Source organism: Myxocyprinus asiaticus, chromosome 24, assembly GCF_019703515.2.
Source record: "Myxocyprinus asiaticus isolate MX2 ecotype Aquarium Trade chromosome 24, UBuf_Myxa_2, whole genome shotgun sequence".
Taxonomy (NCBI): Eukaryota; Metazoa; Chordata; class Actinopteri; order Cypriniformes; family Catostomidae; genus Myxocyprinus; species Myxocyprinus asiaticus.
Genome location: NC_059367.1, coordinates 5,866,121 through 5,881,083, shown reverse-complemented (window position 1 = coordinate 5,881,083; position 14,963 = coordinate 5,866,121). Strand labels below are relative to the sequence as shown.

Below are 14,963 nucleotides of genomic sequence, written 5' to 3'. Positions count from 1 at the left end.
CACGACAACAAGGCTTACCTTTCTACAGCAGATATTTTGATGGTTTGTCGTGTTGTGCAGTCATCATGTCAGTGAAGCCGTGTTGTATGGAATTAATCTTGTGCTATAGGGTTTGGATTTGTGTATGAAAAAGCTATAGCCTGTACTGTATAAATCTTATAAGGTGGATATCATTTCCAGTAGTAGATATCTGTTCTCTGTTTGTATATATCATAGCTTGACAAGTGTTGTCTGTCCTGTGTTGACATATTTCCTATTGAGAAAGGGAGGTTTAGGTGGGACATATTGAAGGACTCATCTCTCTTTTTTAAATAGTCAATAGCTCAGCCAAGATCCATGATTTGCTACTCGCTGATTGGTTGCAGGTGGTGTTCTCATTCTAGATAGCATGTGATTGGACAAACTAATCTGTGTAGTGAAGGATGAGGCATTAATATTTTTTGGTCAGTTTTCCCAGAAGAGAAAGATTGTAAATTCTAAATGCATATATATCTGCTAAAAGTTAATTTACAGTAGCATATAGAATGCTAACACACATAACTCTAACAAGTCTTTGATGTAGGTTTCATACTATGAAAGTGTCCCATTTTATGGTATAAAAGTTGTAAAAGATAAATATGGACACGTATGAATCATATCAAACTGTAAGAAAAATAATGTGTAAAATGTAAGAAAAATGTATGTTCTATTAAAGAAAATTATGCTTTCCGTGTATGTTTAGACTAGAGGAAACATACACTCATACAAACAACATTTCTGCATGAAGTTTGGATGCCCAAATCTACAATTCATAAAAAATGTTTACTATGAATTTTGTATGTTAATACATCACCACATTAAGGCAGAATCTTGTTCAGTCGTAATATATATTTTTCATATGCATCTGTGTGTTTGTGGCAGGAGTGATCAGCTCAATGTGGGTGACTACATCAAGTCAGTGAACGGTATAAATTTGTCCAAACTCAGACACGATGAGATCATCAGCATGTTGAAGAACATCGGTGAACGTGTGGTGCTGGAGGTGGAGTACGAGCTGCCTCTATTCGGTAAGGACACAAACACACACACACACAATACATCCCCAGGATTCAGATTCACCCATTTAGACAGGAAGAGACTGTCTGACTGACATGTAAAGTGACAATTCATTTTGTTTTTATGTGCCCATTAGGAGCTGATTTATCTGAAATACTGTCGATTATACCACAATAATTGATTTGTAAATTAATTTAAATAATGGTGTGGCAGTTTCTGTGAATGAATTAATGTAAATGTTTAGCTGGAGGACCTATAAAGCCATGCAATTCTGCTTGTCAAGCAAATGAACCATATTTTAAGGATGTTTAAACATTTTACTTCAAAACAAGACAAAATCACTGAGTAAGAAATTAATTGTTGCACTTAAGTATATAAATTTCAGTCTATGGGGTTCCCATGAAGTAACACTGCGATCATTGTGTTTAGCTCCCAGCAATCCCGGCAATGTCATCTCTAAAACTATTGAAGTGTGTCTGGAGAAAGAAGGCAACAGCTTTGGCTTCGTTCTGAGAGGTAATGAACCACTGTCTGACAACTTGAAATGTCTTTATGTGAATATTTCATTTGTTTTTACCATGACCTGATGCAATTCCTAAAGAAACACCCAAGACATGACATGTGCTATTGTGTTAATGTTCCGTGTCCAATAGAAGTTACATGCTGTTGTTCAAATATCTACTTGTCCCTCAGTTTGAAAAACTAACAAAATCGCTCTAAGAGAAATGCATTTACAATTGAAGTCTATGGGGTAAGGAATCCCTGTTTAAAAGCAGAAATGTGAAGCCTGTATTTTTTCTTAATTTGTACAAATATGTTTTCTTTGAGCGGTAAAGTTGTCTAAATCACCCTTTTAGCAGTTGGATTTCTTTCCTAGGTGGATGAATGTCTAGTTTTGTGTTGCTGATGCAATTTATCACACTAGTCTCATGTTAAAACATTCAATGGTTACGTCTTGTGACAATTTTTTAAACGGTGTGTATTATAACATTTATCCCGGTACATTTCCTTGTCCCTTAGGTCACATCCACACTAGTATATTTTCATTTGAAAACGCACTAATTTTACTACATATACGCCTCTTATCCACACTAGAATGGCGTTTTACACAGTTTTTTGTTTTAGGCATAGACTTTCAACGAAAATGTCATTTAAATTTAGTCAATATATGGTCATGTCATATTAAAGGAATATTCAGAGTTCAATACAAGTTAAGCTTAATCGGCAGCATTTGTGGCATAATGTTGATTACCACAAAAAAAAAAAAAAAAGAAAGAAAAAAAAAACTTCAACCAAAAAAAAAAAAAAAAAATCAAGGTTGCACAGAGGCACTTACAATAGAAGTCAATGGTCCCATTTTGGCTGGGTTTAAAGGCAGAAATGTGAGGCTTATTCTTTTATAAAAGCACTTACATTAATTCTTATGTATTATTTGAGCTATAAAGTTGTTTATATCATCATTTCTACAGTCATTTTAGGGTTATGACGTTGCACAGTTAGCTATGACTTTACACAGAAAAGGTTAGTAAGCAATTTTATCACAATAAAATCATATTCCTTTAATTAATTGGACCCACTTTATATTAAATGGCCTTAACTACTATGTACTTAAACATTTGATACAATGTATTTATTATGTACATACATGTTGTTGCATTGTTATTACATTTAAAGTTTCACTTAACTTTACCCCTAACCCAACCCTTACCCCAAAATCTAACTCTAACCCCTAATCCTATCCCTACCCCTACCCTTAATCCTAAACCTACCTGTACCTCAACCACAGTAGCATCAAATGTGGGAATTTTGCAGAACAACATGTAGTTACATAGTAAATACATAGTCTTGTATATATTTAATGTTAGTGTAGTTAAGGCTACCTAATATAAAGTGTGACTTTAGTCAGTTTTACTAAAATGGTATATTATTTTAGTCAATGAAAAAAAAAACATTTTTTAGTTGGTGATAATGTGCAAATGACAAAAACGTGTGTCTGACTGTAAAAGACCAAACAGACAAAATACTCTACAACTGTCTATGGTGTGAAAACCTGAGCTCCTGAAATAAAATATTATATGCAATGAAAATACTAAGTTTTATTGACTCTTTAGAAGTTAGCCTACTGTATTCTGAATTCTTCCTGCTTTAGAGACTGTTATTCATTTTCCTTGTTTATCCTGTTTAGGATATTGCATTGCATGCTGCATGTTATTTACAGAAACTGCGTATTCACATGCAAGTTACGCATATTATGACTAGCGCATAATATAGTTCAAAGTCACCTGTTTTTTCTCTGTACAGATGTAAGTTGTAATATTACATACAGTATATGTTGTGGATATAGTTGTTAATCTCATGTATAAATAGGATGCATTTGAGTGAGGTAATTAACCCATTTTAAAGCGGTTCATTTTGCCGGTGTTCAATTGCGTTCAACTCACGCAGCTCAAGAAATCCCCAACGTAATGGATTATTGGATTAGATGAATCCATGTTTAATATCTTCTTCTATGAACAGATGTTTTTCTAGATATTTCCTCTTCTGTTTATTCATTGCACTGCTATTATTTTCTTCTCATCATATTTTCGTCAACAGTATGCTTTAATAAAATCATGTAATTATCGTCATGACGCATCTTTTTCGTCTCGTATTTTATCATTGACGAAATCAAATAACCTTTTGTCAACTACAGTTTTCGTCAGTGATTTCGACAAAATAAACACTGGGAAAACGATGACATTGAAAAGTTTTCAACCAAAATGGATTAGTGTGGATGTGGCCATAGACTTCCACTGTAAGTGCATTATCGTAAATATGATTTTGCCCATGAGTCTAAATTATTTTTTATGACAGTCAACAGCATGTCACAGATGCTGCCGATAGAGTTGAACTTGTTTTGGACCCAGAACATTCCTATACATTTTAATCTTTATCTTCCTCCTAAATTACCCCCAAATGATTTCAAAAATGTTAGGAAAATCTTATTTAATGGCATTTGTGTTTTTGCTCTGGTGTTTCACTTAAGGACAGCAGATGGTGTATGTATGTGTTCAGTTGGGTGTTATGACTAAGGGCATCAGACTGGCATGTCAGGTGTGTGTTTCACATGGTTTCAGGGGGCTTCCATGAGGACTGGCAAAAGGCTCGACCTCTAGTTGTGACCTATGTTAGACCCGGAGGACCTGCAGACAGGTGAGACAACTATGAGTCAAATCATATGAGTGTGTGTATGAGATATATTTATTCCTCAGCTAGAAAGACTAGGATGTGCGGTGGGGCAAAAGACGCCCCATTTGACCGTCTCCGTTTATTAATTAGTCTAATGTCTGAATCATCATGAATCTCTCTGACCCTGTCTGTGTGTGACCATAATGATGTGACGTCTGTTTGTGTTTGGGTAGGTGCATACATTTCAGATATGTAGTCTGTGTTTTGTTGTGTCTTTGTGAGAGGTATAATATATATGTTCAGTGTGAGAGCATGCAGTATTTTGTGTGTAATGTGTGTGTGTGGTTGGTGAGTGCTGTAAGCTGGTTTTGGAGGCATACATGCCAACTGAAGCATAGGCTGATGACTTTAGAATGAGTGAGAAGGGTAGAACACAGCCCAGAGCATACACACACACACTCAGAACAACACACAAATATATGCATATTAAACCCTGCTTTATGCTCTATTGTGAATTAAAATGAACATATTATATACAGTGGGGATATGAAGTCTTGTTTTTCCTGTAGCTCAACTGGTACTAGCAACCAAAAGGTCATGGGTTTGATTCCCAGGGAACATACTGTACACACTGTTAAGTTTAGTGAATAGGGAAGAGTGGAGCTAGTTGTCAAACAGGGAAGTTATCACAAGGGCTCTATCGCTGTAACAAAACGATTTGTAGTCAAAAGCCTAATTGCACAATTGAAATTTTTTATATATCTAGCAGCAGTTTTGCATGTTGGTTTTAAACACCTAGTTCAAAACTCTCTTAAAGGAATATTCTACCTTCCAAATAAAAGTTTCCCTTTTATTATATTTTTGTTATAGCTCTTGGGAAAAACAAGCAAACATAATCAAGCCACAATGGCATGGGTCAACTATATTAAGAAGGCAGATTTTTACTGAAAGATTTAAATGTATTCTTAGGACAAAGGTATTCAGTCAAAGTCAGGTCGGGCATGTTGTCACAAGTACTTTAAATGTCCTATGTATACATTTTATTAATTACAATATTTGCTGACCAAAACAATGTTTCCTTTTCAATTTTAGTTTTCTCATTAATCGTTTTGTGCTTCATGATTGTTTTACGTTTTAAATTTAGCTGAAAAGCCTAATAAACACCTGTTTAATGCAGGTGAAGTCTTTTTGGGTGAACTGTGCAGGAACAGTTCTGCTGAACACAAATGAAGATTTTTAGAAGAATATCTCAGCTCTGTAGGTCCATACAATGTCAACAGGGTCCAAAACCTTGAAGCTCAAAAAAGCACATAAAGGCAGCATAAAAAGTAATTCAATTCTTCTGAAGCAATATTATAGGTGTGGGTGAGAAACAGATCAATATTTAAGTTCTTTTTTTTTTTTTTTTTTTTACTATTAATCTCCACTTTCAAACAGCCTTCATTAATGCTCTTCTTTCCTAAGCGTTCTTCTACTTTTGTTTTTGGCAATTCACATTCTTCTTACATATCGCCACCTACTGGGCAGGGAGAAGAATTTATAGTAAAAAAGGACTTGATCTGTTTTTTCATCCACACCTATCAAATTACTTCTGAAGACAAGAATTTAACCACTGGAGTCTTATGGACTACTTTTATGCTGCATTTATGTGCTTTTTTGAGCTTCAGTTTTGGACCCTGTTGACTTGCATTGTATGAACCCTCAGAGCTGAGATATTCTTCTTAAAATATTCATTTGTGTTCTGCAGGAGAAAGAAAGGCATGAGGGTGTGGAAATAATTAGAGAATTTTAATTTTTTGGGTGAACTATTCCTTTAAAGAGATGTGTAGGTGTTTTGGTGGTTTGTGATGATGGGGACACATTCCCCCGTCAACCCCCAGTGTTCACATAAAACATACACCACTGGTTTAGTGACAAGTTCCACAGTGACAACTTGCCTCATGTAGTGTGACTGTTTGGCTCAGTATTGGGGCATGTTGTCACAAAAGGTCAGTGTGTGTTCAATGAACTGTATCTTTTGTCCTGGGCAAGAATAGTGAATATTTTCAATAGCTTTTTTGTAGCCAAAACTTCTAAAGGTCTATGCTGAAGACCAGCTATGCAAAAATTAAATTTTAAAATAAACCTAACCTGAGAAACGTTCACTGGAAGTGTGAAAAAGTGTAAAAAGTGTGAAAACTAGCCGCGGTCTTCCCTACCATGAATGTACTGTAAAGTCATTTTGGAAATAAGCATCTGCCAAATGCTGAATCCACTTGTGAAAAATTTACATACATTTGATATTTACTTAGTAGGCCTATTTGGTTTGTTTTAATGACTGCATGTGCTCAGGCTGACGTGGACTCCACAAGTTTGTGCAAAACCTGATTTTCCATGTTATTCCAGCATGATCTGATAATGTTCCAAAGAATGTCAATGACACAAATTTTCTAAGTGAACAGTGACCTAGAAATCTTAATAATTTCTTATTCATTTTTCAGTGAATCTTTTGAACCCCACTCTACATGAAAATATAATTCAGTGTTCTTGTATTTCAAAAAGGCGCTAACAATGCTAAGGTCACAGGTTCAATTTCCAGCGAACATACTGATAAAAATGTGTAGCTTGAATGCAATGTAAGTTGGTTTGGATAATGCCAAATGCAAATATGTCATATTTATGTTTCTACAACACTGGCTGTTTTAATGACTATGAAAAATAAATTATTAAGATGACTTTATGATACCTGTATTTAAGTGTTAGCGTTTACATCCTTTCTCAAATCCCTTTTGTATTTCTCTTTCATCTCTGTACCCATCCATGGCTCTGTATTCTTTGTGTTTCTGTCTGTCTCTCTGTCAGAGATGGGACCCTGCGAGCGGGCGACCGTGTATTGAGTGTGAACGGCGTTGCTCTGAACAGACAGAAACATGCTGACGCTCTGACTCTGATCATGCAGAGCAGCCAGGAGGCTTTCTTCCTCATCGAGTATGACATCACAGTCATGGGTGAGCAAGCACACAGATGCGCACGTGCACTCACAAACTTGACTATGCTTGTATGCACAGATACTCTCATGTGGCCTTAATTAGACTCGAACCATATTCCATTCCCACTAGATTCCCATTGGGAAAAGAATCACAAGTGAAATCTTTTTAATATCTCAATTGTTTTTTCTAGAATGAGATCCAATTAAATTGAGAGCGTTTGAAGATGATTTTCATTCATCTCTCATGTTTCTCCTCTTTTTAAATAAGAATTAAAACAGTTCTCATCCAATTCTTCCAAGCCCAAATTAAACTATGCTATTCACATTAATTTTATAGCTCTATGTTCTTACTGTGCAGTATGTCAACAATAGTCTCAATTGAGGAAGGTTCCCTTCTCTCCCAATTTCTTAATCTTATGTTGTTCTTTCTCTGTGCATCTCTCTCTCTCTCTGGTTCTGATTTGGTCCTATGTCAGACTCAGTCCAGAAGTCCTCAGGGCCTCTGCAGGTGGAGATTGCCCACTCTGCAGGCTCAGTACTGGGTATCAGTCTTACTACCACCCTCTATAGGAACAAACAGGTCATTACAATCCAGAAAATCAAACCTGCCAGTGTTGCAGACAGGTGAGTGCAAATGCACACACAATCATACATGCACACTCTCATACATCCATTCAAAGGCAACACTGCATGAAGAATCACCAGCACCAATGCATTTACAAACACAAATCTATGACCATTACATGGGCAACAGTTTCATTCTAAATTCCCAAATCTTTAGCTGATTTAGCTAGTTATTTCCTTTTAAATGTGCACATAACCAGCAAAGTTTAAACTCTTGTTTTAGCACAAATGTTGATTGACAGGTGGTTGGGTGGTGCGTCACTGCTGTTCAAAGCCATCCGAATGGATGAGCTCACACTACGAGCCCAGTGTTGTCACATGCTTTTTCGATTACTTTGGACCTCCTCCGAATGTGGTTGCAGTGGACATGTCTCAAAACTGACCCCATTTAGCACCGTCCTGTTTCAAAACACATCTTTATAATACCAGGTGTGAACAGGACCCAAATGTCTTCTAATTTGTTCCTCAAGATTACAGCTCACACAGTTAGTGTAGGTCTGATTACATATATCCATGTACATGCTCAGACAAGCAAAACACGATTAATTGGATTTAGGTAAAACTAATGAATTGTAAGCTAATTCATCATGCAGTAACAGATGTGTTTTGCATTTCTCTTCTCTCGCTGTCTCTTTTTCACCCAACACCTTCCCATCTGTTGAGTCACCTCCTGTTTTCACCTTGCTTCTTCCGTTGTCTCTTATAAATTACTTTCTTACCCTGTTACCGCATCTCTGTCTCTTTCTCTCTCTCTGACTCTCTCTGCAATCTCTCTTTGTCTCAGGTGTGGTGCTTTGCATGTAGGGGATATTCTCTTGGCTATAGATGGCATGAGCACAGAGCATTGCTCTCTGATGGAGGCACAACAGCTTCTGTCAAACTCCTCAGAACTCACAAAACTAGAGATTCTGCCCTCTCAGCACAGCGTATATGACACAGGTCTGAATCCACACTGTCATTTTCACCTACAGCAGAATATTACACATGGAGAGATGGTTGCAATGAATGTGCACATATGCTCATGGACAATTTTCACACAAAAATACAAACTCACAAGCTTTCGAAAATATTCAACATTTCTGTTTTTAGGTAAAGCTAATTACGTATAATGACTACAGAGTATCCCTTAACATAACCTTATCCCTAAAATATATATATACATAAAATTATGAATCGTTTTTTTTTAATGAAGACTTCCCTAAACGTCACCAAAGAGAGGTTTTGTCATATTTGCTAACTTCTGGGGACAAATTTGTCTAAGTATAGTTACTGTAAATATGACGAATAAACCAAAAGTAATATTAGACTTGATTTTATACATCTTTTTATTGACTCGTTATTTGATTGTGCTGTCAAAAGTTAAAACGTTTTTACACAAACTTGAATTAAAGCATATTTATTTCCGAGATGACAACTGCACGCTGCTTGCAAATTAAGCAAGCAATATAATGATGTCATGTGACAACAATGTAGCATACTACTGCTTGAAATGTTTATTGTTGCATAATGCGTACTATTTTTTAAAATTATTTAAATAGTGGATCATATTCAGTGTACTGCTCAGTATGCAGTAAGCAGTATGTTGGTATTTGTAGCATTTGTTTTCCACAGGTTGGAGGTGTATCAACCTAATTTCTTGTCCAACAGTATTAGTACAACCACCACTGGGACATCTTTTTTTTGTTTGGGTCTGCTCTATTTTTAGTCCAGATCCTATGCTTGTTTCTACTCTCAATTCACACAATCTGTGAATTTACCGTTGCTACTCTACACTGTGGTCCTAGCTAGGTTGATATTTTTGCATATCCTCTCTCCTCTTCTCTGTCTCTCTTTGACCTTTCTGTGTGCCATGCTGGGTTTATAGTGGTTGGTATCTAGTTTTGGAACACTTTCTTACAACTATCATGAGTCATTCCTAAAATGCTGAGTGCTGTGGGCAAGACTTCCCCTACCCTACAGACACCCTTGCACATGTGATTCACTGTATGTGAGCTCAGAGCCTTCACTATGCCTTCACTATGTTACCAGACAACTACATTTCAGCTGTATCATTGGATTTGGATGGAATAAACAGAGACAGCAGTGGTACAGTTAACGATTTGTACACCTGCATCCTCTTTAGCTCGATGCACAATGTGGCTCAGCTCTCAGAAAAATCATCTCATATGCGGAATAATGTTTAATGCACACAGTTTATATAATTCAGAGCTGAAAACTGAGGCTGTGTTCAGAAGGGAATACTAGCATGCTTCTTACTGCATACTCCACAGTATACAGGTGTTTCTGGCATTTTCATGTCCCATGGTTGAATTATTATTAAAATTTTTGTTGTGTGAAGGTCAGATTGAAATGGATTTTGAAACTTTTTACCAGGCCTTCATTTATTTTGTAACACTTTAAGATAAGGTTCCATTTGTTAACATTAGTTAACGAATAGTACACTGCCTGGCCAAAAAAAAAGTTGGATACTCTAATATTTCATCGATTTCGTTGATTACGGCGCACATTCGTCGTGACATTGTTTCAACAACCTTATGCAACGTCACATTTATTTCCATCCAGAGTTGCATTGATTTTTGGCCGAGATCTTGTATGATGACGGGAGAGTCGAACCTCTCCGTAAAGTCTTCTCCAGCACATCCCAAAGACTTTCAATGGAGGTTAAGGTCAGGACTCTGTGGTGGCCAATTCATGTGTGAAAATCGTTCCTCACACTCCCTGAACCACTCTTTCACAATTTGAGCCCGATGAATCTTGGCATTGTCGTCCTGGAATCTGCCCGTGCTGTCAGGGAAGATAAAATCCATTGATGGGATAACCTGGTCATTCAGTACATTCAGGTAGTCAGCTGACTTTCCAAACGCTGACATTTTATTGCAGCATAATGTTGCTGAGCCTAGACCTGACCAATTGAAGCAACTCCAGATCATAACGCTGCCTCCAGAAGCTTGTACAGTGGGCACTATACATGACGGGCAGAGGTTGTGCTTGAAAAACTATTTATCTGTCACTTTGACAGACTGAGTTGTAAAATTTCCATCATGGTCCGTCATACATTTTTAAAATGTTATAAGTACTACATTCAGGGTGGTAGCATTCATTATAATGGCATATACATGACAGATGATAGGCTTAATGATATTTTTGTCTCTTTAGCACAAGTCTGGTGAAACCAAGGAATTCTTGGATGAAAGTAGCTACCTGTCAATCGACCACTGCACTAAAACAAGATTTTTAAACTTTACCAGTACGTGCAGCTTTTAAATGAAATAACCATCCGATCGGTAAATTCACAGGTTCACGGAACTTCATCAAATGTGCCTGATAGCTTATAACAATAAAGTCACAGATGAGAAGCACACACATCTCTGAAGCTCTTATGCAGGTACTCTAAAATAACTGACAATTCTGCTCTAAACGTAGGCCGATATTTGCACTTAAATTAAACGCAACAAATTGGCTGAAATGATGTGTTGCTATTTTGTGCTTTCATTTTTTTACTGATCATGTAGTGACACACTGATCATGTAGTAACACACTAACATAATGACTGATGTATGTAGTCAATTATTCAGACTTCTCAAATCTAAACACAGTTGGTCAAAATAGATGCATACTACGAGGTGTTAATAGTGATGATGCCTGTTAATACGCATCTTAATACCAGGCAATAAACAGGGCACACACACACGTGCAGCGGGAGTGTGTGTGAGAGAGAGACAGTGAAGTCAAAACTGATGCAAGGTGAAAATGTTTTCTTATTTTTTATCTGTCAAAATGATGGACAGCATTTGAAATTTTCCATCAATCTTTCAAAAAGAAATCAGTAAATGACAGAGAATTTCCAGTTAATGCAACTCCTGATGATGGGTGCATCGCTTCATGCGCTTCCCTTCTTATCCTGACGCGCCCATCGCTTTGGAATAGGGTAAATCTGGACTAATCCGACCACATGACCTTTTTCCATTGCTTCACAGTCCAATCTTTATGCTCCCTAGCAAATTGAAGTCATTTTTTCCAGTTAGCCTCACTAACAAGTGGCTTTCTTGTGGACACAGTAGTTTAGTCCCAATCCTGTAAGTTCTTGTCACATTGTGCGTGTGGAAATGCTCTTACTTTCACTATTAAACAGCTGTGAGTTCAACTGTTGATTTTTTACGATGTGACTTCAAGTGTTTTAGTGATCTCCGATCACGATCATTAAAGATTTTTTCCGACCACATTTCTTCTACGAAGCTGACAGTTCACCACTATCCTTTCAGGTTTTAGTAATGCGCTGGGCAGTTCTTAACCCAATTCCAGTGATTACAGCAATCTCCTTAATGGTTTTCTTTGCTTGATGCAGGCCAATAATTTGCCCCTTCTAAAACACAGTAACATCTTTTCCACGACCACGGGATACATCTTCCAACATGGTTGTTTAAGAAATGAGAAGCTACACACTGCATCAGTTAGGGTTAAAAGAATTGTTGCGAGCTGAAACATATTAATCACTGCAATAATGATCCAATCATAGGCTCTTAATTATTTGCTTATTTAAATCCAAACTGTGACTCATTATGCACTATGAACTAAAATTAACAATGAACAATTGTTTTTTTTATTAACTAATATTAACAAAGATTAATAAATGCTGTAAAAAATATATTGTTCATTGTTAGTTCATGATACCAAATGCATTAACTAAAGTTAATCAATGGGACCTTATTGTAAAGTGTTACCATTTATTTTTGGCACTATTCAAATGCCTTTTAAGTACATATTTTTTAGTTTTAGCCTTGTCACAGACCCAGACTTTAAATATTAAACTATAAATATCCATTATGAAAATACAAATTATTACAAGCTTGAAACTTGGATATTTAAACCATATTTTTTGGTGTGTGAAAATGACAAAAATTACAGCTGTCCCACAGTTGTGGCATCATTTCCACCACACCAAACAATTTTGCCCCTAATAAAGTTTTTTCAAAGGTTATTGTACTTACTAAGGTGACAAAAGTGTCAGTGAAGAGCATGCTTGAGAGGAAATGAGACAAGTGATATTTGAAGAAAACAAAGAAAAATCAAGGTAAATATCACTTTTCATCACAAATTTTGTGTGGCCGTCATTTCCAATCCAGCTTTAATTTTGGTCAATTATACTTAAAGTGTGAAAATATTATTTTATTGTCTGTATTTAGGACACATAAACCGTTAGCTATGACATTAGCCTTAGCAAAACAAAGGAGTTAAATTTAATATTCATCACCATCATTTCCACCACAGAATTCTGTTAAACACAATAAAGAATTTGAAATGTGTTGGAAATGACACTGTGGTGGGAATTTTCATGACTTGAAAAAAAATGGCATAAATCCCCTGTGATGCATGTACACACACCATTGGACATTGTTAGCAGAGAAATTAAGCAAACTAGTGAGTGTACGAAAAAGGTTTTAGTAAGACAGTGTCGGAAGTTAAAGTTGAAGAAACCCCCATATGCTGTATACTGTCAGTACACTGCTTTGAATACTACTAGTACACATTACTCAACAATAAACATTAGTATGCTACATAATTGTCACATTACCTCACGGTGTTGGATATGTAGTTCACTGGGTGGCGTCCCGCTACAACCTCGTTAACAATTATTTTGCATTTTTAATCCAGTTCTGTAAAAATGTCTTCTTTTCAATCAAATAATGTGTGTAAAAAAAATTAAAAGATCATGGCTGATTTTCCAGTTCACTATCACACAGGTAATTGTGGAATACTGCACATTTCAGAAAATATAGTAGGTCATTATGGTATTGGATGCATACATTATAAATACTATCATGTTTTTTTTAACATAGCCAAAAATAAGGCCAAATTTGCTATGCCTCTTTGACAAATCTGACAGTGAAAACGCTCATGCCAAGACTAACATGCTACATTCCAACCAAACGCTTTTAAAGAGCTGTGACCAAAGTTGTTGGCTTCTCAAAAAAGGGATGTGAAGAACTAAATACAAAATGCAGGACCCAGAAAGCAAACCCTCTTCTATGTGAGTGTCTCTATCTAATGGGTGTGGCATTTCCTAATGAGCATGACAAGAATGTGTGCTTAATTAAGCATCGTTAGTGACAGCTGTGTAGCTACATGTGTCAGAAGGATCTGTTGCTGTCAGCTTTCAAAACAATGTCCTCAGAATCTCTTCCAGAGCATTTGTTTTCTAACGTGAGCAACAAACAGTGTTTTAAGATGGTTCCTCCACTGCTGTCAGCTTTGGCCAGGAAATGTAAGACAGAGAAATAGGGGAATAAATGTGCTGTCTACACATGAGTAAATGAAAGATGTGCCTATTAGCAGTGTCTCAGGTTCACACAGACATCTAAATGTCAATGATCATTGAATTAGAGTGGACAATTCTACATGAGATCTTTTTGAAGGCGTATACCAGTTTGAATACTAAAATCTGCAGTGCTGTTACCATAAGCTTATTTTCAGCAGAAATAACCCATTTAATGCCCCATATATGTGTATTTGTGTTTGTGTATGAATGTGTGTTTGTGTGTTACCTACAGTGCGTGTCCAGAGAAGCAGTCAGCGTCAGTGGGACTCTAGTGAGAACTACACAAGCGCTCCTCCACCATTCCAAAAAACACCTTTGGCCTGGAGTCAAACTACTCCTACACCATCACACAGCAGATGTGAGTGTCCCCTTTGAGTGTGTGTGTTTTGGCTTTTTTGTTCATAATGTAGTGTAAGTTTGTGTTATAGGTGAATTTATATGTTCTAATAATGAATTTGTATTTATTTATTTTTTTAAATATTTCAATCTAATGTATTGAATTACAAACCTGACTGGCAGAGGATGGCATTTAGGGTATGTTCGGAATGGCATACAACTTTACTACTTGTACTATTTTTGCAGTACAGTATTCAAATGCACAATGTACAAACCATTCTGTGACATACAGTATTGTGTCCCATAATACAATGCGCTCAACATGACCTTCTATTTCAAGTGTGATGAATGAACAAGAAGTAATATCAACTAGATTTTTTTCTATATACCATGACTCTTCTTGACTTATCAAGTTAAGACATTTTATACAAAATGTTATATATATATATATATATAAAATTTTGTATAAAATGTCTTAACATTATAACATTTATTTCTGAGATTAGAACTGGACAC

At 36.3% G+C, this 14,963-nt stretch overlaps 1 protein-coding gene across 5 annotated transcripts in view; it reads left to right on the top strand.

Moving 5' to 3' along the window:
* Window positions 1-14,963, top strand: part of grip2a (glutamate receptor interacting protein 2a) — a 44,661-nt gene that overhangs the window by 13,155 nt on the left and 16,543 nt on the right. For all 5 annotated transcript variants that reach the window (XR_007892891.1, XM_051653467.1, XM_051653468.1 and 2 more), the window contains exons 4-10: window positions 901-1,046; window positions 1,465-1,551; window positions 4,152-4,227; window positions 7,045-7,190; window positions 7,648-7,795; window positions 8,580-8,734; window positions 14,344-14,469. Coding sequence is in view for 4 of the 5 variants with exons in the window: in XM_051653467.1 (XP_051509427.1) it covers window positions 901-1,046; window positions 1,465-1,551; window positions 4,152-4,227; window positions 7,045-7,190; window positions 7,648-7,795; window positions 8,580-8,734; window positions 14,344-14,469 (884 nt within the window). In the remaining variant the exon portion in view is untranslated. The remainder of the gene's footprint in view (window positions 1-900; window positions 1,047-1,464; window positions 1,552-4,151; window positions 4,228-7,044; window positions 7,191-7,647; window positions 7,796-8,579; window positions 8,735-14,343; window positions 14,470-14,963) is intronic.